Genomic DNA, 26025 nt, shown 5'->3' with positions numbered 1-26025 from the left:
TAGCTGCCTACTAGGTATGTCGCTTCTTACGTGACGACATCATCATGCCGTCATTAGTAGCTTGGGGTAAATACCAATGATGCACATACGGATCTACCTAGCGAAATATTTTCCGACATCTTGGAAGGTGGAAAATTCGTATTTTTTTAGTACATGTTTCCAATGTGGTTCCAATTACGTAGCGAACACTCTGAAGAAAGCGCGCGAACAAGTTTCCAGTAGCGTATATTAATTCCATGTTTGCGAAAGGTAAAATAGCGAGACAAGTAACTGGATCTTAGTGACACTAAAGGCAGCCAATATCCACTCGACGGAACCCCCCGGTGGGCGCGATGGCTGATCGTTGTTGGTACCTAGGCAGGTAGGTAGAAGATCTTTTTACGTATAATGGTCAAGTTCAGTATGAATAAATGGACACATAACTTCTGGAAATTGAAGGCTAAACGGAGTATTGCGAAGTCGAATCAAATGTGTTCGAGTTGTGGGAAGAGGGTCTTAATAAGGGGATGGGGGTACGTTATTAGGCAAAGGCACGGCACGCACCCCCAACTTATGTATGCCCAGGTGAGATGTATGAGGATCCCTGAACGATTGCGAACGTTACACCAAGACCGTTACCATGACGGTTCTTTGCTTCCTTTAATCTGAATTTCGTGCATGGCGTCCCGCCAGGGATCGACTAGAGGGATCATCGGGGCTATATCCGCCCATGACACTATAACCTAGCCTCTGCTTCCTACTTACGGATCGGTATGTAGTACGCTCGGAGGAGACGTTGCCAGGTGTTCACCCCTATGCTGCTACCCCCGTAACTGGTACCTAAACTACCCCGGCAGTGGATTGTCGCAATTCGTTGTTCTGCTGAAAACTAGTAGGTACCTTTATTAGTAGAAGACGAAAGTGACCCCCCGAAAGGAGACGGAGGAAACGTGATAAATATTGATACTATGCGTCTTTGCTGCATCAAGGTAGTTTTACTCGTTCGATAACGCAATAGAATGCTTAGTATTCGCACACACGAGACCTATCCTCCCATGTACCTACCTACCTATTCTTAGAGATATGTGGTTCTTGAGTAGTCTTTGTATAGTCCTTGTATAGCGTTTCGCTTGCGTACCTAGTATGTACCTACCCATGTACGAAGGAGGCACGTACATATAAGTAGGTATGTACGCATGTATGTATGTAATAAAGGTACGCATTCAATCTAGATACGTACATGTATATCAATGGAGCACGCGAGGACTACCACGTTGTGTCTCGGATAGGAATAGGAGACCGGGTGGGCTAGGCCGAGTTGACCCCCGAAGACAATCTCGATCGGACTCTCTCGCACGAGATTGATTGAGATTTCGAATCCAACCCTCTCATTCGCTTCTGTCGTCATCATGATGGCTTCGCGCAGCTGTCGGGAAATTTGGGGATAGAAGGTATCTCATACCTTACACCTTATTCCTCACCTGCCAATCATGCTTGGTAAGTACCTCGTATGCGCTCGACTCCTTATTAGCTATAGACCGATGCGGCCCTGGATTTCCCCAACCTGTCATCCTTCGTATCTTCCTGTTACGATATAGCCATCCAACGAGATGTAAGATAATGAGGAGATAACTTCGTGAATAGCATGATACGTAAAAATACGGCGACGCGATGCCTATCCTAGGATAAGCTAGAGGGGTTTCGATAGATTCCCTAGCGCAGATGCATGCGAATATACGCCCCCTCCTTTTCGCCTTTACCCCCCTACCTTCCACGTCCCACCTCATTTGTAAAGTCATGCATGATCGTAGACGCAGGTCCGAGAAGATGGGGTTAAGCGCGGCTCGCGAGGTTGCAAATCATCCAGGGTTCTTTTTAATGTGGTTCATGATTAGCGTGCCATAGTACATACTGGTCCTTGGTAGTATAGACCATGGAAGGGAAAAAATGAGAAGAGGGGTGAAATAGTGTCGCTCTCCACATTATATATGTACTTCGAGGTCGCTTACTTGGGCGGTGCAGATAACTAGGAGGTAGCTACATATGTACTAGGTAAGATATTAAAACGTTGAATGCGTAGTATCATAGAATGTAGTATAACGTACCTACCTAGGTAGTGTAGGTCTATCAATCGCTTGCAGTTAGAGAGAAAGGGGAGTAGAAGCCGCAGAGAGAGAGGGTGTGATGTCTCAGCCCTGAAAAATGCCTAGGTATTGGGTATCGTATGCGCATGTGCCTATTAAAGCTAGGTACCTATCTATTAGACAGCACAGAAATGTCTAAGATGCTGTGGCTGAGGTTATTATTCGTCATATTTGCACCGGACTTTTTACCTATATGCTTCACAGTATCAGAAAGATCCTTATATCTATCCTACCTACATACATACCACCTACCTAGGTTCTTACCTGCTACGTAGACCTGGTAGACTTATGTATAGGTACCTATTTATCAAACTTACATACATGTATTTACATCCTTCTTTACACAGTACAATCTCCAAGCCTCCCATGCCAATTAACTTGTTTAGTAATACGGTAGGTACGTATTCCGCTGCTGTGATCGACGATCGAGGGGATTCCTTGGAGAGATCACTTTAGGATCTTGAACTAGCAGGGTTTCGAGTGTTCCAGTGGTTCATTGCCGGGATCGTGTAGTGAACTCGACCATGGCTGATAATCTCTCGTCAGCCCTTTCTTTCTGTCTTTTACCTGGTTCAGTAAGTTCGTCTCACGCGAAAAATCTAGATCAGGATCGTGACCATAACCTTTTTTTCAGATCTCGTGAGCATGTATCGTACCAGGTATGTCTCTAACCGTTTTTGTGACTGCTTAAATACCCCTTTTGGATCCCCACGTCTCCGTAATTCTTCTAATCCCCTTCCAGGCAGGTGCAGGTATACCATGATCGTGTTTGCGCCTAGTAGGTAATCACTAATGCCGGTAACGAAAGCCCGCGAGCGATCGCGATGTAAAGTTGGATGCTATAATCCGAACATCTTAAGGCTCGATGGTGAGGGTAAGGTAAGCTAGGTTGTGTTACCCCCTCCCCTTTCCCCAACGCATTAGTGCTGTGGCGCATGGATGCGAGTGATATCGCATTGGTGGAGGTCTGGTGGGCGCTGGCTCACACGCTAGCAACTCCTATAATCCTTATAGAGACCTACCTAGGTATCCATGAATGCGCAGTGGGCTACGGGTTGGTTTGTTGGGTGTACGTAAGCTGCGGTATCACATATAATCGGGTCGCGGAGGTCATCATACTATGTAGAAGAGCTGTAAGAGCCCGTCTACCTGTGTTCAACCTTGCCAAGGTATGCAGGTAGCTTGTCCTGGTAACAGCATACTAGGTAGGTACCTACCTACCTACCTACCTTGTAAGTAGACAGGCAAGGAGCTTTTCTTATTTTCCTAAATTAGGTCCGTACAAACCACGGTTGTGGAATCTCGTCTTTCCCTTCTATAGGTCATTCTTATGCAGCCATGGTAGTACAACCAGAGTATCTGCAATGATCATCACAATTCTCCGCCGTAAGAGCAGAAGCACATGCCCACGTATCTTGCTTAGGTATATATAAACTGATGTCCGGCCCGCGTAGCAGAGCAAAGCCGAATTCGTGGCGAAGCTGGCGACGCCGACCCGATCAAAGCCGGTAGTCCGCCACAAGGTGCCATGTGACGATTTAGCTAGAGACCTAGGTATCGTAGCCTTCCACTGTATCGGGTATGTAATCTAGATTAGTATGTAGCTAGACAGGTAGCAAATATATGTACCTAGCTACTTAGTTGCCTACCTAGCTAAACTATTCCTATCTACTTATAGGTAGGTACTTACTTGGTTACGTAGGGTACTTGTCTAGGTAGGTAGGTACCTACAAACTAGTATAATATCCATGCTACGCAGTATGTAATCGCGGCACGTTACCTACCTTAGGATGGCGATGTTTTAGGAGCCCTAGCATCGTCGAACACGATCACAAATTCAGATACAATTGCGGGGTTTACCCATAAATAATCTACAGAGGCTCAGAACTAACACTACATGGGGATTAGATGAGGATGTTAATGTAAGAACAAGTGGAGTTTGTAATGCTTCAACCGCCAACCGCCAACCGTCCTCGGAGTCTTGCCCCCTCTCGATCCTCCTCCTAGCATTCCGCGAAGTTCCCCCTCATCGGTCATCTAAGATAAGCGGCTTATTTGTTCGCTTATTCCTAGCGAAGAAAGTGACCCCGAGACGACCGTAACACCCAAGATCTGAAATGCTCCCTGGAAGATTCTCTAACCCCAGATAAGATGGACGATGGATGGACGGCAGACGAGTCCGGTAGCAATTTAATATGGATGTGCTTCGACGACCAAAGTCTTGGTAACCGAGCCCGATTGCGAGTATAGGCCCGAGATTGCCCGGCTCCGTGAGGTACATGCTGTAGCGCATTCGTAGGTACCGTACATATGTGTTTAACTACCTTAAGTTAAGCACATATACGTTGTGTGCGAGGTGCGTAGTAAGTGGGAGAGCCAATCAATTTACGGGGAAATCGTGGCTAGCGGTATTCCCGGCCGATGGAGGACGGGACGATTGGATGTACACCTGCATCTGTCTGTCCTTGATTACTCTCCTAAGGTGAGGGATACGGTAAGGCTAGACATTCTAGATCGACTCAGATCGACTCATATGACGAATGATAGTCGTATTTAATAAAGAGAGAGTCAAGTGCCACGATTCCCGAGGCGTAAACGAGTCGTCAAAGCATCCGACTGGGTCACGGACGAACCTATGAGCATCTATAAACAGAGCCTCTGCGGCTTGGCGTAGCCGAAAGCTGGGGGTAAGCAAGAACCCCGTCGGCCGTCCCAGCTGCCCGCTGACACGGTGCTTGGCAGTTATTACGCGACTCTTGGAGAGTACCTAGTAACCAAGTATTTGGTAGTGTTTGGCAGTGTTTGGTGGGTTCCGACAACGTCTGGCAGCGTCTGGGCCGTGGGTTACCCCTGAACTGTTGCCGTTGCTGTTGTGCGACACCAGGTCTCCTGATAAGTCTGTTCGGCGGTTGATCTCGCGTCCAGCTCAGTCGCATTTTGCATATGCCGTGTCGTCCCTGTATGTGCCTGTATGCTGCACAACCTACATTGGCACGTCGCGGGGGTGTCGGATCGGTAACTTGGAAGTGGGTTATGTTGCATCCCATCGAGTCTGGGATAGGTAATAAAAGCTGAAGTCACATCACTTCAAAAATCTTACTACATATATGCAGTACAACACAAATATTTCCCATCAGCCAATGTCCTATTACGCAGTTGCATGTGAAAAAAAAGGACCCTTCTTATTTTTCTTCTCTCTTTTTTTTTCTGTCGGCCTCGCATTGGTCTCGAATGATGCCCCTCTAATACATCTATGAAGGAATCCGTAGACATCCATGCAGACTAGAGTCACAATCTATTCCCGATTTTTGCCCTCCAACCAAAAACCTCCGTAAAGTCTTCACACCAAACCATACCATCCATTTTGTTTTGGGTAAAAGCCGAGCGTGTGAAAATGCTGCATGCCGAAATATGCGATGCGAGAAAAACGAAAAGAGAGGGGAAGAAAAATAAAAAAAAAAGGAAAATAACAATCATGAATATGCCACCTGCCCGTCCTGTAGGTGCTTCCCTTATTAAGTATGGCACGGTTTATCTTGGCGAATACCAGTCGACTTTCTTCTGCGACTTCATCCGCCATACCCTGCGCTAAAACACAGAACCGTTTAAAAACACTCATTACATTTGTTATGCGTGCGAATGTGTGTGCGTGTGCGTGAGTGTGAGTGAGTATGCGTATGAGTATGCGCTTGTGTGGTATGAGACCCATCCTCCGCCGTCCTGACGAAGTTCAAGACCAGGAACTTTTGGGGGGTTGCAGAATAACCGACCGGAGATTCCGAAGACGGACGCCTTCTTATAGCCTGAAAGCCTTTCGACCGCTATCCGTAATTTCAGGTAGCGGCCATTATACCGTAGGAGAGTACCGTTTTGACCTCTTCCGATAAGCCTTTTCCCACCAAATAAATCGTAGAATATAACACTCATGAATCGTAAATGCATAACATTCCCCGTGTTATGAGCCCGTTAGTCAGTAATCATCCGTCCGAAATAGCCGAATAATAATAGAGCTGCAACGGAATTATGCCTCCACCGCGCCATTACGATATGCCCGCTACCATGGTGATCGGTGGGTACGGCGCGTCTCTTGGATAGTCGAGGAGGAGAGCGTCCTTCTCGGACAAGATGCGAGAATTTCGCATGCGGATTATACGGTCGAGATCGTCGGGTCGAGGCGCGGGCGTCGCGATACTGTCGCTTCTTCTTGGACGAGGCGACATACGAAGAGCATCGTTAGCGTCACCATCAGGTCGACTACCCCATGAAGTCTGTATGATGATGTCAGCAAGAAGCACTTTTATTATTATATTTATATTTATATTTATGCAGTTCGTTTCGTGAGTTCGTGCATGGGGGGTTTCCCGTACCAGGTTCAATGTTATCAAAGCGTATAGCTTGATGAGCCCGTGGAAGTAGCCAAAAACGATGGATATCGGCAGGAAGACGATGTCACTCGGGTTTCGCCGAAAGAGTCCGATCAGCTTGACGACCTTCGTAAAGGCGAACATATAGATGAACTGAGCCCAAAACCATCGCTGACGAGCCTCCAGGTCCCATCCCTCGGTACCCCGCCAAAGCGAGATGAGCAATAGAGGGTCCACGACGAAGGCCAGCGAAGTAAAGGTTGCAATATGCAGAGCGTATGTGCACCACGGCTGTTGACTAAAGCATGGGGCCGTTGTTAGTCTATGCGCAGTCGGCCCTGTTGAGATAGTTGGGTGGTGCTAGAGGGGGGACAGGGGGCATGATATACAAGGGGTAACAAGGGGGGAGGGGGGGCAGAGCAAGGGGGTAAGAAGAAGCTAGGGAAGAAATAGAATAATGATCGATGAACGATGAACAATAATGAGCAAGGTAAAGGAACTTACGTAATCACATATCTCTCTCGGACCAAGCTCGTCCAGTTGCTTCTCCAATTGCTCCGGGCCCATCGGGAGCACTGGTAAAGGAACTTGAGGCCATTCTCCAGAGTCGTCTCGATCTCGCACTCCCGCTCGTACTGGATCCAGGTCTTCCACTGGTGGCTCACGAGCCAGCGGGTCACAAAATTGTCGTCGTCAGCGTTCAGGATGTAATCGCGCCATCGTTCGGTCTTGAACCCCTCCAGAAAGTCGTGACTTGATAGAATTTCTGATCGGTAAGCTCCTGTACGACCGGACATGCACGACGTTCCCCCATCGACGTTGTGAGTAGCCGAGATCTCGAAATTGCGGCGTTCGATGTAAGCAGCCCCGAGCCAGTTGAAAATTTGTGTGGATATGGATCCACCCGACTCTCGACGCACTCGCTGACAAGTCCCGACACCCCCGATCTTGGGGTCTTCGAAAGGAGCAAGGATCCACGGGAGAAGGGTTGACGGCCAAGTAACATCGTCATCGGCCATGATAGTGATATCCGTCTTCACTTTGGGGAGCGCCTCGCAAACCTGAAGTCGCTTATTCGCGATAGTCGTGAAGAGGACGCGGACATTCGCGGTTGAGAGCGTCTTCACAAGCTTCTCCAGCGCCGCATGCTTGTCCACCGTCGTTATGAGAATCAACTCACGTGGCCGACATGCCAAAATGCTCTCCAAGGAAGAGCGAAGTTCCTCAAAGGCATTATGAATGGTGGGAATGATGACCGTCACGTCGTCAGAAGTAAACGTAGGTTTATTAGGGATTGGTTTCGATTTGTAAAACCAATGACTGAAAGTATGAACGATTAAACGTAGATATCGGTGCACCCTAGCGGTGAAGAGTTAATATGTGACATGAAAGCAACCGAAATCAACCGGAGGAAGACTCCTCGGGCGAGAAAACACCGTCGTAAGAGCGAATACTCATAACTTACCACAGCACCCAAAACGTATACCACCAGAAATTTGGTGATGATAAGAAGTTGAAGCTCGGATGAGCGAGATCTGAGAATAAATCGGCGATGCCCATGGTGGATATCTGTCTTCTTTCTCTCTTTTCCGAGTAGACGATGAAATATCCGAATAGGCGTATTAGTGTATTTTCAAGGATTCTATGAGGTAAAACCCAAGCTTTCGTGCCCTGTCTCAGCTAGGGTTTGCTTGAGGAGTGTGTAGTTATGTACGAGCCGGTCGTTTGAAAGGTCCTCAAAAAGAGATACTGACAACCTCCACCAAAAGTCTATCTATGGACTAAAAGGGACTATAAGAGTCAGCTGGTTGTTTCACCCGCGGAGGGAAGGTGTGAGTGAAAGATGAGAGTAACTTTGCGGAGAGTGACCAGGATGTAGTTGGTTGTGTAAGAGCCGCAGGGTCCTCGGAACACAACCTAAGAAAAAAAATAGAAGTCCCCTCCAAAGGGTAACCCCAGGCGAGGGATGAGATGAGGTTGCAACGCGAGACGGGTGCGGCGAGTCGTGTACGTGGTTCGGGAAGACGAGGGTTGAAGGGAAGGGAAAAGTTTAAGCTTGCCTTTTTAATAAGTTCGACGGGTATTTTCGTTTCTTGGATCTGAACAAGATATGGTCACGCGCGGAAACGGAGGGTCATGAATCAGACAAGCCTTTTTCTGATCCGTCTGTGATTAACGGATAATAGAATTAGGAACAATAGACGAAACCGAGACCATGCAACGGTGGCAACTATTGAACAAGTTTCCTGAGGGGGAGAGGGGAATGGCGTATGAATTTCCGATGAATGATGTTACTGTAGTAGATAACAACAACAGAAAGAACGAATCCCCGGAACTTGAGAGGCTCGAAACGAGAGTTTGTCCTATCGACTTAGCAACCAGCGAGAGGGACACCTCGAGTCCTTTCTTATTATGTATATTTTTTTCGGGAACGAGGCGGGTTTCAAGCCGAGAGAGGTAGCGAGCCGGGAACACAAATATAATACACGACAGACCAAAAGAAAACCCCTAAAGAAAAGAAGCCATTGTGATGGTTAATGGGCTTCGGGAGGACATAGGAGAAGTCGTTCAGAGACGAGGCCAAACGGGCCAGACCCGGGAGAGGAGGCAAGGATATATACTAGGTAGGCAGATGGACCCATATGACCCCATTCAACCAACGGTCGATAATACAATTACCTGTTTACTACAGTGCCTACCTATTCCCCTACATACGTAAACGATGTTCGACGCAATGGGACGTAATTATGGGGTTCAGAAGATAAGTAGTAGGGGCCGCCGTAGTATGTATGTGTATGTAGTATGTAATGTACGTAGGTAGGTAGTCCAGGTATCCCGGGTTTAGTTATGTAGCAACCCAGGTAAGATAGGTACCGTTCCTACATAAGTAAGGTAATGTGGGAAAAGTAGCCCTGAGTAGTGTTTAGATCGACCCGTTCTGCAGCTGTGACGATTAATGGGAACAGGTACCTTGTAAAAAAAAAAAATAGAAAAATTTAAGATAAAAAAATAATAAAGAAGACAAGCGTATAATACTTTGGGTCCGACGTGCATATACTCAAGTAGGTAGGAAAACAACCAGCATGATTAAAGCACGAGCTAAAAAGGGAAAGGATGGAGAAAATATTTGGAAATTGGGAAAATAAGGAAATAATAATTTGATAATTTGATAAAAACAAATATCAAATAATATTGAAAAAGGATCTGAATGCCGAAACATCCTCAGGATGTTACCTACCTAGGCTAAGTACCTTGATGTAGATTAGGGATTAAGGAAAAATCGAATGTAGAAAGGAAGAAAAAGAGTTAAAAATAATCAGGTCTACTTGTCGATGTCACATAACACCTGTAATAAACGGCACCCCGGATTACCTATTGAATTAAGTGTAAGAAGGAAATGCGGAATACAACCGAGGACGAGGATGGTAGACCGAGAAGAACAAATACGGTAAAACATTATCTCCTTTTTTTTGGTATCTGGATAATTGGCCATGCTGGTCTTACTTTGAGACCGATTGACGAGAAAAGAACGAAAGTCACACACGATTGAATTACAAAAAGGGAACGAAAATATTAGGCTACTAATAGTACATGGAGTACTAGGTAATATGAAAAGAGAGAGAAAATAGAGAGGGAAAAAAACGGTGGTTCGGTGCCACCTTTGTCGAAGTTTGGCCAGTTGGAGAAGAGACTGCCGCTGAAAAACGTCCGGTTTTGGGGTTTGGCTTTGGGGTGAATGTACTGGATATGGCTAGTTGAAATCCACGGATATTGTATGGAAACGGGGGTTTTCCCTCTAGGTTCCTACCTACCTAGCTATGCTGGAGAGCGCTGGGATGGTAGCTCTTAAGGAGTAGTGGCGCAGTGGATATAGGTACCACATTTAGTGGGCGTGGTGGGCTTGGTGGGCATGGTGGGCTCCAAGGCTTGGTAGGCAGGTAGACATTTTAACTTAAGGATGGAACTTAGGTACAATACCTTAGGTTACTAGCTATGCGTAGTAGGAACCTAGGATAGTGGGGTCGGGGCCATTACAGGGTTAAAGGGGGTGTGTAGATTGGTACTACGCTTCTACTGCAGCACTTCGCTGCACGAGCTCAACCGCGTTAGCTCTATATCCACAGGGCTCTCTAAATAAGCTAAAAAGGGGTCCTCAGCGGAGCACTTGCACTGTGCTCCGTCTTCAGGGCTATATCCAGGCTGCCCAGAGGACGCCTAGAAGAGGTACATTTTCATGTTGTATCGTATCTGCAATGCTAGGTCGACTGCTGGCTTTTTTTGTCCGGTTTAAAAGTCGAGTCGCAGATAATACTTTGCCGGTACAAGTTAGGACTTACACGCGACTTATACGGGACTTGCACCGGTACAGCGACCTGGCCAGCCTGGATAATGTTATTATTATTATTAATTTTTCTATAGGTGAGTAATATCTCAGGAAAGATAACGAAAGTGACCTGACGCGCAGGGGTAAGAACAGCACGGGAAAAGAAAAGGAGATTCGTGATCTGGGTGTATGCATACTACCAGGCATCATACTATCGTGGTATGTACGTGAGTAGGTATGTGACTATCTACATAGGTAGTAGTAGTATGTGAAGCGAATGGCTCTCCGAAACTCGCTTATACGGTGCCTGGCCTTGACACATAGCTACCTGTACCTACATACTAATAGTGTATGTAGGTATGTAGGTATGTAAGATACGGTTCACTCAAGCGCTGCCGATTCAATGCGCTCAGCGCGTATGACTATCATCTATTAAGGTTCGCGTCTCTCACTGGTCAGAGCTGGTGCTGGACCCTACAGATTATAAGTCGCTGGAGCCGTCGAACCGACCAAGAGATCCTACTATATAACAAGACTTGAACGAATCAAGCTCGAGATGCGCCGCTGTGGAGCGCGCGAATCGATCTTCGCAAGCACGGCCCCGTCGAACAGCTTGAACGATCTCGCTCTTGGCATTGGCTAGAGGTTGCTAGAGCTTCTTGCTAGTCAAATTAGCGCTGATCTGTAGCCTCCACGATGGCCGCTATGCTAGTGGCCCCAGGATTACGAAGTCCTGGAGAGATTTCCTACTAATTCCTAATCGTCTTAATCGTCTTAATCTCGAAGCAAGAAATCCCGTCTGCTGGATGGAAAGGAATATCCCCCAATGTCCCCAATGCCCCCAAATGCCCCAATGCCCACATCGTCCACTCCTCGGCATCTATATGACCAGAGCTTTAATGGCCGGGATTGGCCAACGTTAGCCGCGTGAGTGGGAGATCAGAGGCTCAGGAAAGTTATTATATGGCCCCCAATCTTCATCGGACGGACATCACGGGTAATTCTGCTGCCAATAAGTGCAGTTCCAAAATATCCAAAGGGTCGTTCCTTTGGAAGAGCTTCGCCGGTTCCGTCTATCCTTGATTGCGACGCGCTCGAGACATATGTATGTATGTATCGTACGTACATCTCATACGAGGATCGTTTGCTGTTCCATCTAGGCTGCGTTGCGATTTTTTTTTAAAAAATACGTGTTATCAGAATTATTGCATCAAAGTCCGAGATGGAATCATTAATCCTTGTCTCTCGTTATTCTTTTACTTTTATTCTTTATTAGTTGCATGTTTAATAAAGAGAAAAACTTGAGAAGTCCCCGCGTCTACGTGGACGTGTAGAATGATTCGGTATGATTGACCAAATCCAGTACCTGTATGTACACGGGTCTCGCAAGATTTTGGGTTGGATTCGATGCGTCGTTTAATTCTAGAGGATCTGGAAAATTCTATTCGAGGACAGTTCTTCCAGAAGTCGAAGAATGGTTGGCCACATGCAGAAGCAACTCAACTTCTGCGCGTGTGCGTGTTCCTATAATAACGATCTACTAGGAAGAAGTACCGGGTTGGTCCGCCCCCCCGTGTGTTGAAGTTGCACTCTAGTGTCTCCGTACGTTGGTTCGGACGATGATACCTGCATACACAGCATACACCACACACATACACCACATACATACCTACCTACATACACATACATGCTTGCTGTCGGTGGTACTTATATGTCAACCCCCACAGATTTATTATGTAAGGTAGTGGGAGCTGTGGGAGGTTCGATATCAAATCCTCTTACACATACCTACATAGGGCATACACATAGCACATAGCACATAACGCACAAGCACACAAATTTGAGCTAGTAATCTTTCTAGCGCGGCTAAGGCTCCTCTCTTTTTTCGTGACGCCGACCACTTATACGACGCATAATTGTTTTTTGTGCGTATAGTAGGGAACTGCCGTCCACGTCTCATGAAGCGACCTATTCTGTAACCGTTACCAGTGGATGATGCTGTCTGCAGGCCGACTCTAGCGTGTATTTTAACCCCTGACGATGATATTGACGATATGTACCTAGTTTTAAGTACCTAACTCATTAACCACGATATCTGCAAGCGGTCATGGATATTCGGCATCATGAATCCCGACGCGGAATCTTTTAATCATATTCCCTGGGTTGCCAGGAAATAAAACGCTGAATTATGGCATAATAAAAAGATAAAAAAAGAGAAACGAAGGAAAAAAAAAAACTCTCTCATCAGGAACGGGCGATAAGATACATGCACCCTCGCCGCAGAGACCAGGCAGGGCATTGGAAGCCATGGAATCTTGAGGCTTGGTTGTCATTCTGCGAGGGGTTATTGTTCCTCTGCCGCTGCAGCTTATTGTTTCGTTAGATTCGCAAGATTTCATATGCAGGCTGCAAGCCCAAACAACGACCTGCCGATTGAAGACTCTTCCCGACAGGGTTTGGTAGTTGTCGTAGTCCCCAATCCTGGTATCCGTATTCGCAGACGACTGCGATAGATGGTCGTTCTGATCTGTCGGCCGACATCAATAACAAAATATGCGCGAGTCGGCCTCTGGCCAAGGTTCCCCAACTCTCGCGAGTGACATCAAGGGAACACAACAGCACCATGACACCTCCGATGATGTCCTCGCCCGTCTTGTTCGTTACACAACGTCAGGACGCGACACGACAGCATCGCAAATAGGGAAAAAAAAATTGAAGAGGGGCATATTTCCCCGGCTGGCGACCCCAACCCCGACTAGCCTAGGGTAGCTACTCACACACTGATAGACTGGGTACATTATAAGGGGGTATGATGTATGTGTGCTATATGTGCGAACCAAAGTAGGCGTGGCGTGGCGTGGCAGCAGCGTCACACGACAGAGCTTCCCCTGGCAAAGGTCCCTGGCGAGGATCGCGAACTTCCTGTCCGTCACCCGGAGTATTCAGTGTGAGAGAGAGGGAAAAGAAAGATGAGGTTGGGGTAAACCTGGGACGATCTCGAGCCATTGGCCAATGACCTGATTTACCGTGCCGGCATGTGTAATATCGGGCCTTGTTCCTAGCATGGTTCCCGGGCTGCTCTGGCGCAATCCGGATTCGGTCAGCGTCATGTACCTTATTGAAATGTCATTACCTACAGATCCATCTACTTTCGCAATCATCAATGTATGTACGTACATGCAGACGTTGTAGATCTCTCGTCTCCTCGAATCTTGATTTCCCTATCCCAATGTATCTGCCGCGGAAGGACGGTGTAACGGCTTGCTGTATGACCTACATACATGATGCCATACTCCAGGGTACGCCCAATCATCTCTGTCGTATATTGCAACCATGCGTTGCATCTCAACCACGGGCGAGCGACGACAATCGAAATTCATCATAGACGGTCGTAGTGGGATGGGGGAAATCCGAGGTCCCCGAGCCCCACGCAAGCAAGCGCGGAAGCTCATAGTTCGAATTATTACATAGTATCATACGTAAGTAGGCAGGTAGATAGGTAGGTAGGTTGGTAGATAGATAGGTACCACCCTTTATGTATCATGTGTAGATATTATTATAGATCATATGTAGATATAGATGAAGGTTACTGTATGCACACTTTCCTAAACAAAAAACCAAAAAACGACGATATGTAGGTATATTCTTGCTTTTTGTATGTATGATTATGGTCTGATCTGTACGTCGTTACTAGGTAGGTACATACGGGATTCGATTTTATCATACGAACTCCGGATGGCTTTTCCATCCATTCTCTAATACCTACACTCTATACGATTGCTTCTACATACTACCTAGGTAGGTAGGTACTAGGTATCCATTTCCCACCATAGTGCTATAACTATCACCGGTGCATATTTCCTCGCTGCGTGGGGATGATGCCTTTACGTACAGATGCACCCGGACGCTTTTGGACGAACCCTGGGGGCACTAAGCTATGATCATGCTAGTCATCTCAGGGATAGGCGTACATAAGTCTCAACAAACCCTGCGCCGGCTAGTTCCAGGTCCATAATAATAATAAGTCCATATAGCTTTGTCATGAACTTTTTTGATTACTCTCCTCTACCTCCTCTCTCTTCCCTCTCACTATTTCTGTAATTCGGTCTTGATCCCACGCTTCTCCTAGCGTGATCGCCGATGAGGCTACCTGAGCCGTGTATGTACTCCGCGCTCCGCCCGTCGTCTGTTTCATTTCTAGCGTCCCATCAGCCATGCCTTTCCAAAGCACGCAACCACGGAGAGTCGAGAAAATCTAATGGCATTTGGGCATGGCGTGTCTTGCAAGCATGTCGGCCGGAATGATACCCTGACCATACCGGATATCCAACAATCTTGAATCGGGACTCGCCTGCAAGCTAGTGTAGCTAGTATCTCGAATCATGTCAGCCGTGCTCTCGACGTCGTCGGCGCGAATGCGCCGGTTGTATGACATCTTTCTATCAAACCAGGTTTGGCGATGTATTACCCTACGGTGCGATGTAGCCGACGGAACTCTTCGGTCGTGCTGAGGTGCACTGCATACACTGCATACACCTTAGCCTCTTTACTCTCTTTCCTTTTTTTTTTCTTTTTTTTTCTTTTTTTTTTCTTTTTCTCGTCACCTCGATATTATCTGATATGTCATCTCTTTATTTTCCTTATTACTTGCTACTTGGATACCAGATATCCATATGCTTGCTGCCTTACAATTCAGCCTGGAAGGTTGTTTTCTCTCTCTGGCTTGGTCTTCTGGCTTGGTTGGGGGATCCCAAGCCTCTAGATTAACACCATAGGCACCTTGCCACCACTCAGTGATGGATACCCAACTGCAACTCCGTTTATGACTTCTTCTTTTAAATATAATAATACATATAATATAACATGCTCTACGGTCAATATCTTAGATTTTTTTTTTGCCATTGCGGCTTTTGTGAAGGGGAAAACACGAGGTATGTAACCAAGTAACTCGAAAGACGTCGTTATCGTTACATTACGTATCGAATTAGCGACTCATCTTATTACCTTCATTATCCATATCTGACACTCGGTGAATTTTACTGTAGAACAAGGAAGACGCATGGATCCATGACCACCCCGTCGCCTCTTTCGTGCTTTGATGATCAGGATCTTCCCGCCACCATTTTTAGCGACGGGGTGATTGTGGAGACAACTCTGGGCTAATCCATGGAAAAGAGCCCCCATCCTGAAGGGGGGGAAAGAAGACCGTTGTTGACCGTGCGACCCCTAACCGCTTGCCCACAGACCGAACACACAGACCGAGCGGACAGACCCATGATGGGGCTCTAATCTGGTCGTTCGGTTCAAGCAGCATCGAAGGAACGTGACCATCGCTTCTACTACCATGGTTCAATAAGCACCAACCTAGTAGACGTGCCTTGCCAACGTGCCTTGCCGGCCGAATGAGGTATTTCTCAATGTTCGATAAAGGAAGGCATTACGTTCACCGGTCACGGAGATATTATATGCTCATTTCGCTGTACGGCAGCAAAAGTTTGGAAATGCGATTGGAGGAGTGTGGTTTAAACAGATCGGTGAGCTCTTTTCGGTAAAGGTGTAATGTTTCTAAATTGCTCTTCACCATCCACACATTTCCAAAACGCCCTGTATGTTCTAGGAAGAATTCCCGTCATTGTGGCTTCGCATTGGTGGCTGCTCAAGCGAAAGGCGATAGATCTCGATTTGGAACTGTACATGTTTATTAGGTACGACACACAAACGGAAAGATTGTCGTAGCTATAAAAAAAATCTAATGAATTCTTTTTTCGCTGACCGAGGACCGCAGGTCAAACAAGTTCTACGAAACAGATTTATTTTGGAAAAAAAAAAAAAAAAAAAAAAAAAAAAAGCTACCTGCCAAGCATGGCCGTAGGTAAATATTTTATTACATATAGAACAGCCAGTTCCCAAAGCATGGATTCGGTATCTTCGGCACCGGGATTGCAATCCTAACTGACGAAAGGTTGAAGGTCAAAATGACATTCCTCGTCAAATACTTCCTACCTCTATACCTTAACTCCTTAATATTGCCTCCCCTATAGTTACTCAAAACGTCGTACAAGAGCTTGGATCCACCAAGCAAACAAAAAAAAATTCCGTGGAAGCGCGGACCGTACACGATCAGAAGGGGGTGAAACGATCGTGTCCTCTCAAGGTCGAGAGATAGAGAACCAGACAGAACCCGCGGAGGTTCGTGTACGTCCGGGCATCTACAGATTTTACCGCATCCTCCTAACAGAGGCCGAGTAGATGAGGCGGGCTCCGATAGCAACGACGTTGCGCTGAACTTCTTATTTCCATACCAACATCATCAGTCTATCACGTCAGCAGCTGGATTTTTTGACCGGAATACGTATAAACCTACCACATATCGCCGGGAAGGAAACGAGCAAATCATCTTTGTTCCATCTCATATCCTCATCCAGCGTTGGGTTCCAAGCGGTCCTTTTGCAACCACAACCCTCGCTTATACATACGACAGGGCCTGGATTAATACCTCACACCCTACTCGCAAGGGCGTGATCTTAGCCAGACTTGAATTCTTCCGAGAAGCATGGCCTCCCACGTTGTTCCTCGTTTCATTTCCCTTTGCAGTCGAGCAAGATAACGAGGGGGGAGAGGTACTTGCAGGTACTCTTTCGTACCGGGCTGCACGTCCAACTGTTACATGGCAGTCTATGTCGAAGCAATGACGCGGTTCGCAGCCCGTCTCTCACCTACATGACACCAGTCCCAAGTTGTCTAGGCGGTCCAGCATCCCGCCTAAGCAACGTACGTATGGGCTGGAGATAGTAGCGATGGTACCCAGCAGAGAAAAAGAGAGAAACCGAGTGAAGTATCTCTCCTGCAAGGACCTACCCGAGACGGTAGAAAGCTCGCTGTACCTAAGGGACTCGTTGGCTTCTGAATCTTACCACCAAGCACCAGCGCATCTGTATTCGGCAGCTCCAGAGTCCCATTAGTCGATGGAACCTCGACCCAGATCTAGAAATACTAATTTGGCCCACAGCGGGAGACAAGGCTCGCGGAAGCACGAGCTCACATCCGGGAAGAAGTGATCCAGATGATGTGCATCCATCCAGAACCACTATGTGGCGAAATTACTGTGTTTGCGGATAAATTCAGCAGTATACTTTCTGACATTTCACAACATATCTAGATCAAGAAGCTATATCGTGTCTATCTTTTGCACGGTAGCCTCTATGGGTACCATACTAGGTATGCTTTCGCTAGCGAGTCGAGTCCCTCCGCCTTCTCACCCTCCGGTTTACGTCAGGTTCATATGATCCCTTCGCTTTTGCATGATCCTAAAGCACAACATGCATCCTGCAGCGGTACTATGAGTTGTTCTACTATGCGAGAGGCCTTTCTGCCGGCCCCGTGGTAAACAACCCCACGTTTCGTCCTACGGTATGATATCAAACCCACGAGGGTCAATACTGAAAGGAATAGGAAGAGAAAGAAAAAAAATTTTCCCTTTTCTCCTCTTTCCCCTGTCACCGGAAAGCGATGTCCCTTTTCGGCAGGAGTAGGCCCTAAAAACCCTCCAGGAATACGGAAACCAACCAACCCATCGCCGTAAGTCGCTTGGCTAGGTAGCTACCCCCTGTCAATACAGCACAGCACACAACTGATCTCATCAGTCTAAGGGCCATTTAGCGGTCAGCGCAATGACCATTTTCACTAAGGCGTCCAACGTATACTCGCAGGTCGCGGTCGACGGTCCTCATTCGTGACAACTTATTTCGGCCTACATACTACGACAATATAGCAGATGCACGTTGGTCATTAGGAAAAATATAAGCATTGAACCAAGCTATGGAATGGACCTTTCAGAAGGAGCCGCGGATATGGCCCGACTTTTCTGCTTTGTCGGCATGGCATGAGGGTAGCAAAGTGGCTAACACCTGTGGCGAGTCCTGCAACGAATCGAGCCCTTAGCGTCGCTATTCGCTGGCCCGTCGCCCACAACGACCCGGGGCGACGAATGAAGAGCCGTACCCGCTCTCCGTCCTATGCGTAAAAGGACTCAGCTGAGGCCGCGGCCACGACCATTACCATGGTAATAGTCAAGACCGTCGAGACCCATTCGGCCAGTGCTCTCCGACCATAACCCCAACGAGCTGCGCGTCTCCGAGCGATCGATGCTGTTTTGGTCGAAGGCAATGCGGGACCGGACAGAATGTCCTAGGCAAAGGAGGAGCGCCATGCTCTTCATTTTCCGCATTTGAACTCGCCGGGAACGCGCCGGGCCACTCGGCAGTGCAGCTCTAGATTCTCACTTGCCGGGAACCCCGGTCGCAGTTGTATGATAAGCCGTTTGCTTCTCGTCACTGCTTTCCCCTCAATAATAACGCCGACTTGCCAAGCGCTAGCATACTTTCGCGACGGTTACAAGAGGGACGATCTTTGCTTGTCTCCGATATTGAGAAGTGTCAAATGGGGTGGCGAGCGACTTAGAGGGGGATGGGGTTCTTTCTTGTATAGAGGCGAATGACCGATTAGAAGCGGTAAGTACTTTACAGTACCGTAACGGTACGACGAGATGTTCTTCAGGTGGTGGTGGTCCTAATTCTAATCATCTAGAGATGAATTGTAATACACGGTAGGACATAACGAAGTAGAGACATTCGATCGAGAGCCGATGTACGAGCATTGCCCCCGATCTGCCGTAACACAATCCGCGGACCATAATCTTCCTCGTGATCACGATGACAAATTGTCCAAGCTGTTCAGAACTAGAAGTTTGGGGGGTCCTAAGGACTCCTGCATCATCTATATTCGAAATGCTGTCGAGGGTGGCTAATTACAAGGCCACGTATGCTCACATCTAATAAATATGCCAGCGAAGTGTGGCAAGTTCAATTATCACTAAGTTTGAAACGGGAAATTATCACGATGGTCTTGTTCCTCAGAGGCTAAAAGCTCGAATAAATGTACGAGATATCCTCTAGAATCTTTACTCCCAACATTTACCGCTAGTCCGCATGAATTTAAGACATGTCTGATAATGAGACATGTCCCCGAAGAGGTCAGCACGGAAGGTCGTCGAGTATCTGATGATGTAAAAGAGAGCTCTCGTGCGGACCGGCTTTCCGATTAAGGGACATGGGACACACATTCGATACCTACCTAGTATTTGCGCTCGCTCATGCTTGTTAGCTGGAAAGACCATTACCCAACAGCATCACTGTCACTCGGAATCGGCCAAATGACATCTGTATTCTGTCTTATCAAGACGTCGATTCTTCATGCAAAGAATTGTCGAGACGATCTTACTCCCAAGGCCGACCCCGTCGTTGGCGATCAATCTGAGACATGGACAGGGGTGATCCAGACCGGTCATCTCATACAGGGAGTTCGCATTATCGCCGGTCCGGACTCCGAGAGCGGGGGGTCCGACGTTATTTCCATCGGCTCTAATAACCGGCGACCGGTTAGAGCGACCACGCGGTCTGGTTTCGGCAGGCAAAGTTTCAGATAGACTTACTCGCATTGGTATAAAGAATGAAGGCAATATGAAATGGACATATTAGTCAACAACAACAACAACAACAATAACAATAACTGACACGTTGATCCGGCGGGGGCAGTGAACGAAACCATTGCGGGTGTCATTAAATCGAACTTTGCGTTCTGGATAACATTTCTCAGTCCATTATTCCCGAGTGCTTGACAGGACAAGAATCTTAATGGGGGCACTCTTCGTCCGTGTCGATCAAGACACTGTCAGTTGGTCGTCGAGAAGCCTAGATTAGGCGTCACGGATGGTTGTTGCGTTCCGGCTTGTTCCAGTGTCTAAAAGCCACGCCGATATTTCCATTGACATGACGTCGGGAATAGCAAGATGGCTAGGTTACGAATCGTGATCTTACAACGGATGCTCAAATCAAAGTATGGCTATTGGTACGAGATTTTACAGCTATGTCCTGTCTTCGCAATTCCCGAGGTCTGTTGTGTGCCTTATGACCAAGCCAAGGGTGGCGGGGACCAACTCCTGCGGGCTTGTTTGGACGATTTGTTTGGACTCATTTGAGCTATTTAACACCTGAGTAGGTAGGTACCTACATACTTGGAAGACGCATTCGAAACAATACGAGGAACATGGGAATGATGTCGCCTCCTTTCATTCAGCTTCACTCAGCGTAAAACCTACACGCCGAAGCGCTTATGGTTGTCATATTACCTCTCATCTTACCGAAGGAGCAAATGGGAATCTCCTTAATAATTGATGCTGGTTAACAGACACAACACCAACATTAAACTGGGGTGCTCAGACGATATTCTTAACCCTTTTACTTTTTGCTTTCTTCAAACGCCACACAAGAGGAATATTGATATTGTAAGACGCGCTTGGCTTCTTTTTAGACACCTACATCATATCGTCACCGCCACGTCGCTCGGGTGTGTCAATGTACACCATCTGAATGAAAATTCCGATAAAAGCTCGATCTCTGGCTGAGCTCCGCCTCATCCTTCGGCTGGCTCCCTCTCCGAGGCCATGCTGCGACGAATTACGCGGCTAGATGTTAATTCGCAACTCTAAATACTTACCTAGGTACACAACTAAGCGACACGCGGGCTTTTACATCAAGTTTGACTTTCGACTAAACATCAAGCCGGTGGCTTGTGACAAGGATAATGCAGTTTATCGGGTGTGGGAATAAAGAGGGAATAAAGACCTTGCCGAACTGCCTGTCTGTGGTAAGTATTAAAAAAGTCTAACTTACCTATGAAGATTTAGGTTTTATTAGGTATCTTTAGATATTATGAACAGACCACTCGGTAGGTATCTACGATCATTTCGATCGAAAGAAGATTCCGCGAATTAGTCTAGAAACATTTATTGACTTCTCCCGTGTCATACATATTCCAAGGTTATGCAGAGAGTATCTACAGCATATCATAACCACTTGACAAAATTCCAAGGTAAACATTCCAAGGTTCCAAGGTTTCCTTTCAATCTGTCAATATGTTAATATACTTTTTATCACGTACATATGAGGATCTACACGGATCCCGCCGGTGATGCTAATCTGCCTAGCAAACGCTAAATCGTCAAGCCAGATAGTAATCGCCAGTCATGTTAATCATGCATGACAACATTCGTTAGTCTTTCACCTTCACCCCTCCTTTTGCACTCTTTCGGAGCTGAGGAAGATTGGGAAGATTGGGAAGATAAGGGGAATAAGGGGGATTCAGCTATTCCTTTCGCCTCCTCTCGCCTCCTCTTACCTCCTTTTTGCCTTCGTGGGTATTTTCTCCTGCGCATGATACGAATCTAGATGGCGGATCGATTATCTACTGGCTGATTGATGGACTGACCGATTGACCGATTGACCAACTAGCTAAGTACACGGCTGATTTGCTGATTTGTCGAGTGGGATCGGTTCATGGATGTGGCTTCTGGTGGCTTCTGGTGGCTCTAGATCTGCCCAGCTCGCCCAGGCTTTCGCTCAATATGTGCTGATCAGCTAGAAGACTTCTGGAATCCAACCCTCTTAGTGGTCAATTTCCGCAATCGATAAGAATGAATGCCAGCGAACTTAGACCATCCGAAGCCGAACCCTGTTCCGGCTTCGTCGTTACCTACCGCTACACGCTACCTAGCTGCCTGGGTACCCCGACCCGTCTTCCCCTCTTTAGAAGGTGCGCTGGATGTGTTAGAAGTTAAGTTGTTACTAGTCCACGTGCAGCGGGCCAGTAAGAGGCCAGTGCCAGTCTAGTAGTCTAGTAGCAATGTAAGGTAAGGAAGGTGTATTATGCGTACGGTAAGCAGCAGGCTGAAGAAGCAAGCAAAGCAAGCGCAACCTTTTAGCCTAAGGATACTACTACTGAAGGTAATGTTAGTAAGGTTCAATAGGATAGCTACCATCTCCAGTGCTATGGAAGGTATGTAATTAGTACCTAGGTTACCTAAACCAGCAGTCAGCTGGACCGGATCCAGGTGGCCGCCCAAATACCTGATGAAATGGAATGGTGAGGCTGAACATTCAATGCTTAATGTTGTTTTCCCTCTTCCCCGTCCTTTCCGTTTTGGTTCCCCGTCTCCCCCGACCTGGATCTGCTGGACCTGCCCGACTTACCCGACTCTTTGCTTGCAGAACAAGCAGGCAAGCAGACAAGGTCCTTCCTCCTCATTTCCCTTGCCTGGCCAACGCTAACCCTGGAGCTTGTGTAGCCTTCCATCTAAGTTCTCCGCCTCTTCCTCTTTCTAGATCCCATTCGCTCCCATTCGCTGCGTAATCCTCCCATCATCCTTTTTACATTTCACGCAGCTATCACCGCCTTCTCATCCATCTTCGCCAATTACTTTTCTTATTTCTAATAGAGGGTACACCGATACACTTACACACTTACACACTTACACACACACATACACATACATGAATCGAGAATAAAGATTTTTTGTCTATTCGTTTTAGTCTCTGCCTACCTGTAGATATCACTCTACCAATCATCCTCGGATGACCGAAACTTGATTTCTGTGTTATTGCGTTGCGCGTTCTCATTGTTCTTCTCACCGTCATGTTGTATTGACCGATATTTTGACCAAGCAAACGTTGTTTTCCCCTCCAAAATACACAAGGCCCACCAATCCGTTCTGTCCCTCCACGACTAGTATTTTATCAATCACATGGTAAAAATACACAACATCGAGCAATAATCTCAACTTATCGGTTGTGACGGATTGGCCTATCGTTGATGTCACTTTGATCGCAACTCTCGCTACCCTCCTTCGTCTTAGTCATCTTAGCTCTTTCTGAGTGATTTATTATTCAAAACACCACCGTACCCTCCATACTAGGTACCAGGCACCTGACCGTACGTGCCGATCCCGTTCAATGTCTATATGCCGGTGATTCCGCATCTCTGGCTGTTTGCGAGCCCCCTTCTGCTCTCTTCCTCTCTACCGGTAGCACGGCATTAACCCGTCGGTTGCGCCCACCTCCTTCGAACGGAACCCACGTATCTTCCTGAATCGTTTTATTTACAATCTTCGATGGTTCCGCGATAACCTACGAGTATATGTATGCGTGTGTATAGTTAGGTTTATATACGCTTACATATACGTAAATACGCCGTTACTACTACAGCCATCGTTGCGAACGATGGCATCTATACAGAGCCTGTCGGGGCTGGGATCTGCGTCGCATAGCTCGAGTAACAAGATAGGCAAGTCGAGAGCTAAAACAGCGGTGAAGCCAATCCTTAAAAAGCTATCAGCCCAGGTAGAAAAGACTTCGCTAGACTTGGATAGAGGATGGCTGGATCAAGAGGGGCAATATCGAAACAGCGACAGCTGGGGAGGAGGAGCGGGGGGCTCGTATGAACAGCAGTTGGGGAAGGATACTAGCATCACATTCAACGAAGCAGTCGGAACCCGTCGGTACCACCATTCCAGATCGATAAGCGGCGCAAGTCACATATCTGTCGCAACTACGAGCAGTTCTGGTCCGCGTCATCATGTTGGAGCACCGTTTGTGCATCCTTTCCAGCAGACACCTCGAACTTCGACCCCGCCATTGTCATATGCTAATTCGCAAACGTCCTTCTTCGACATCACAGAGGATGATGGCAATGACAATGACAATGACCCGGATAACAGTAGCAGCAGTCACAGGAATAGCCTCCAAATTCATCCCGTCAACGCCAATCCCCATTCCCACTCGCAGCCAAGTCTTAGCATTAGGCGACCGGCTCTAGCAACCACCCAGCGCACCACGTCCTATTCCGAAGTGAAAAATGCGCATTCCTCCTCTCCCAATCCTTCTCACCATCCGCCGTCCCTTAGAATAAATACTTCCCGTGCCACATCAGCTGCCCCAACACAGTCCTCGCGTCTAGCTCACGTCGAGAGCCGATCCGATCTTCAACTTGAGTGCATGTTAGAGACACCCAACTCACTAACCAATGCTCCGTCGAACCATATCTCGTCGCCAGCTAGCTCTACGGCCCCGATGTCTCCGCTTCGCTCTTCATTCGACGCGACCGGGTTCCCGCGCCTGCGCGCCAAGTCCGACTTGGATACCGCAACCCGAGCCGAACATCTCCGGGAAGCTCGGCGAAAATTTGAGCTAAGGGAAAAAGCGAAGGAAGAGAAATACGCGCGAGAAGAGATCAAACGTCGGGAACGTGCCGATAACAAGCGTGCCCAAGAACAAGAAAAGCATGCTGCGGCGCTATACAAGGAGCAAATGCAAGTCAGAGCCCGCCAAGAGGCGATCGAGCTCGAGGAAGCAATCTCTCGGGGAAAACAGAATAGGAAAGCCAGCGCTACAAGCAGTGGTCGTCCTAGCTTAGCCATCTCCCGGACTAGCATGTCCCGACCGGGCACGTCGCGCAAGAATGCCCCTAGCCCCTTAGCGGAGGCGGACAGGTTTGCCAGTAGCAACTACGACTCTTTAGATGCGAAAAACCCTCCATCATTCGGTAACGAGGCTGGAGGGGTTCATGACGTCGTTTTTCAGCCGTCTAAACGAAGGAATACAGCCAGGAAAAAGACTCAGAGTACTTGGACCATGTTTATCTTGTGGCTAAGGACGAAATTACTCCGAGCCGGTAAAGGGCGATGATGCCTCAGCTTTTCACCGACACATTCAGGAATTCAACAATTTCTTCCGTTTCGTACCAAGTGCATTTCCCTTGCAAATTGGGTTTGCCTATGAATATATATATACCAACAATACACATATCACTACACAGCATTGTCAGGAAGACACAACACTTGAACGAGCCAACATTGTGGCAGAAACGAACTACGCTCATCAATCATGACATCAGCAACAAGGACATAGCATATGATATCCGTTGCATTCGCGACTTTCACTTTCAGCATTGTTAAACCAGGCGTTTTTGGAACAGGAGTTATATCAAATCGGTTGCTTTTTTTGGAAAAGCCGTTCCGCGTTCACCGTACCTGGTTGAGGTAGGAATTCAGGAAATAGGAGGATGGCTTCGTTTTTATCGGAGTTGGATTACAGGTTGCGATATAGCCAACAAGATCAGGCTGGGGCAATTGGTGTTAACATTCGTTTTCTCTTCGCTTCCGCACTTCCGAAGACCACTCAAGTTCTCTGGGCAGATGGGATTGTTCTTGTCCTTTTTCTAAGGTACGGCCAAATCTTGCTAGTGTGAAACTATTTCATTGGCAAGTTGGGAGAGGTCACAGAAGCTCGTCTTGTTCATGCGTCTTAGGAACCTCTAGGGTTTT

At 47.3% G+C, this 26025-nt stretch overlaps 5 protein-coding genes across 5 annotated transcripts; 2 read left to right on the top strand and 3 right to left on the bottom strand.

The window, feature by feature from the left end:
• Nucleotides 1–5997: 5997 nt before the first annotated feature.
• On the bottom strand, nt 5998–8240 carry GGS22DRAFT_100739 (glycosyltransferase family 2 protein). Its single transcript, XM_047957673.1, has 4 exons — nt 7953–8240; nt 6992–7846; nt 6491–6785; nt 5998–6391 (listed from the first exon to the last, which is right to left on the bottom strand). The coding sequence occupies exons 1-4, from the start codon at nt 8045–8047 to the stop codon at nt 6164–6166; spliced, it is 1473 nt and encodes a 490-aa protein (XP_047813904.1). The 5' UTR covers nt 8048–8240; the 3' UTR covers nt 5998–6163.
• Nucleotides 8241–15423: 7183 nt separating this feature from the next.
• On the bottom strand, nt 15424–16659 carry GGS22DRAFT_176087 (uncharacterized protein). Its single transcript, XM_047963361.1, has 3 exons — nt 16597–16659; nt 15857–16345; nt 15424–15742 (listed from the first exon to the last, which is right to left on the bottom strand). The coding sequence occupies exons 2-3, from the start codon at nt 15993–15995 to the stop codon at nt 15570–15572; spliced, it is 312 nt and encodes a 103-aa protein (XP_047813903.1). The 5' UTR covers nt 15996–16345; nt 16597–16659; the 3' UTR covers nt 15424–15569.
• Nucleotides 16660–19810: 3151 nt separating this feature from the next.
• Nucleotides 19811–20543, bottom strand: GGS22DRAFT_100641 (uncharacterized protein). The gene is made up of 2 exons (XM_047957672.1): nt 20302–20543; nt 19811–20230 (listed from the first exon to the last, which is right to left on the bottom strand). Exons 1-2 carry the CDS (start codon nt 20427–20429, stop codon nt 20005–20007), a joined length of 354 nt encoding a protein of 117 aa, XP_047813902.1. The 5' UTR covers nt 20430–20543; the 3' UTR covers nt 19811–20004.
• Nucleotides 20544–22755: 2212 nt separating this feature from the next.
• On the top strand, nt 22756–23112 carry GGS22DRAFT_100629 (uncharacterized protein). Its single transcript, XM_047957671.1, has one exon. It carries the CDS (start codon nt 22788–22790, stop codon nt 23055–23057), a length of 270 nt encoding a protein of 89 aa, XP_047813901.1. The 5' UTR covers nt 22756–22787; the 3' UTR covers nt 23058–23112.
• Nucleotides 23113–23923: 811 nt separating this feature from the next.
• On the top strand, nt 23924–26003 carry GGS22DRAFT_198391 (uncharacterized protein; the record flags this gene model as incomplete). Its single annotated transcript, XM_047966128.1, has 2 exons — nt 23924–25373; nt 25448–26003. The coding sequence occupies 2 exons, from the start codon at nt 23924–23926 to the stop codon at nt 25654–25656; spliced, it is 1659 nt and encodes a 552-aa protein (XP_047813900.1). The 3' UTR covers nt 25657–26003.
• Nucleotides 26004–26025: the final 22 nt, after the last annotated feature.

The sequence above is a fragment of the Annulohypoxylon maeteangense genome, assembly GCF_022496945.1.
Source record: "Annulohypoxylon maeteangense strain CBS 123835 unplaced genomic scaffold GGS22scaffold_32, whole genome shotgun sequence".
NCBI lineage: Eukaryota > Fungi > Ascomycota > Sordariomycetes > Xylariales > Hypoxylaceae > Annulohypoxylon > Annulohypoxylon maeteangense.
Note: the sequence above shows the minus strand (reverse complement) of the source record. Positions and strands in the feature narration are given on the sequence as shown.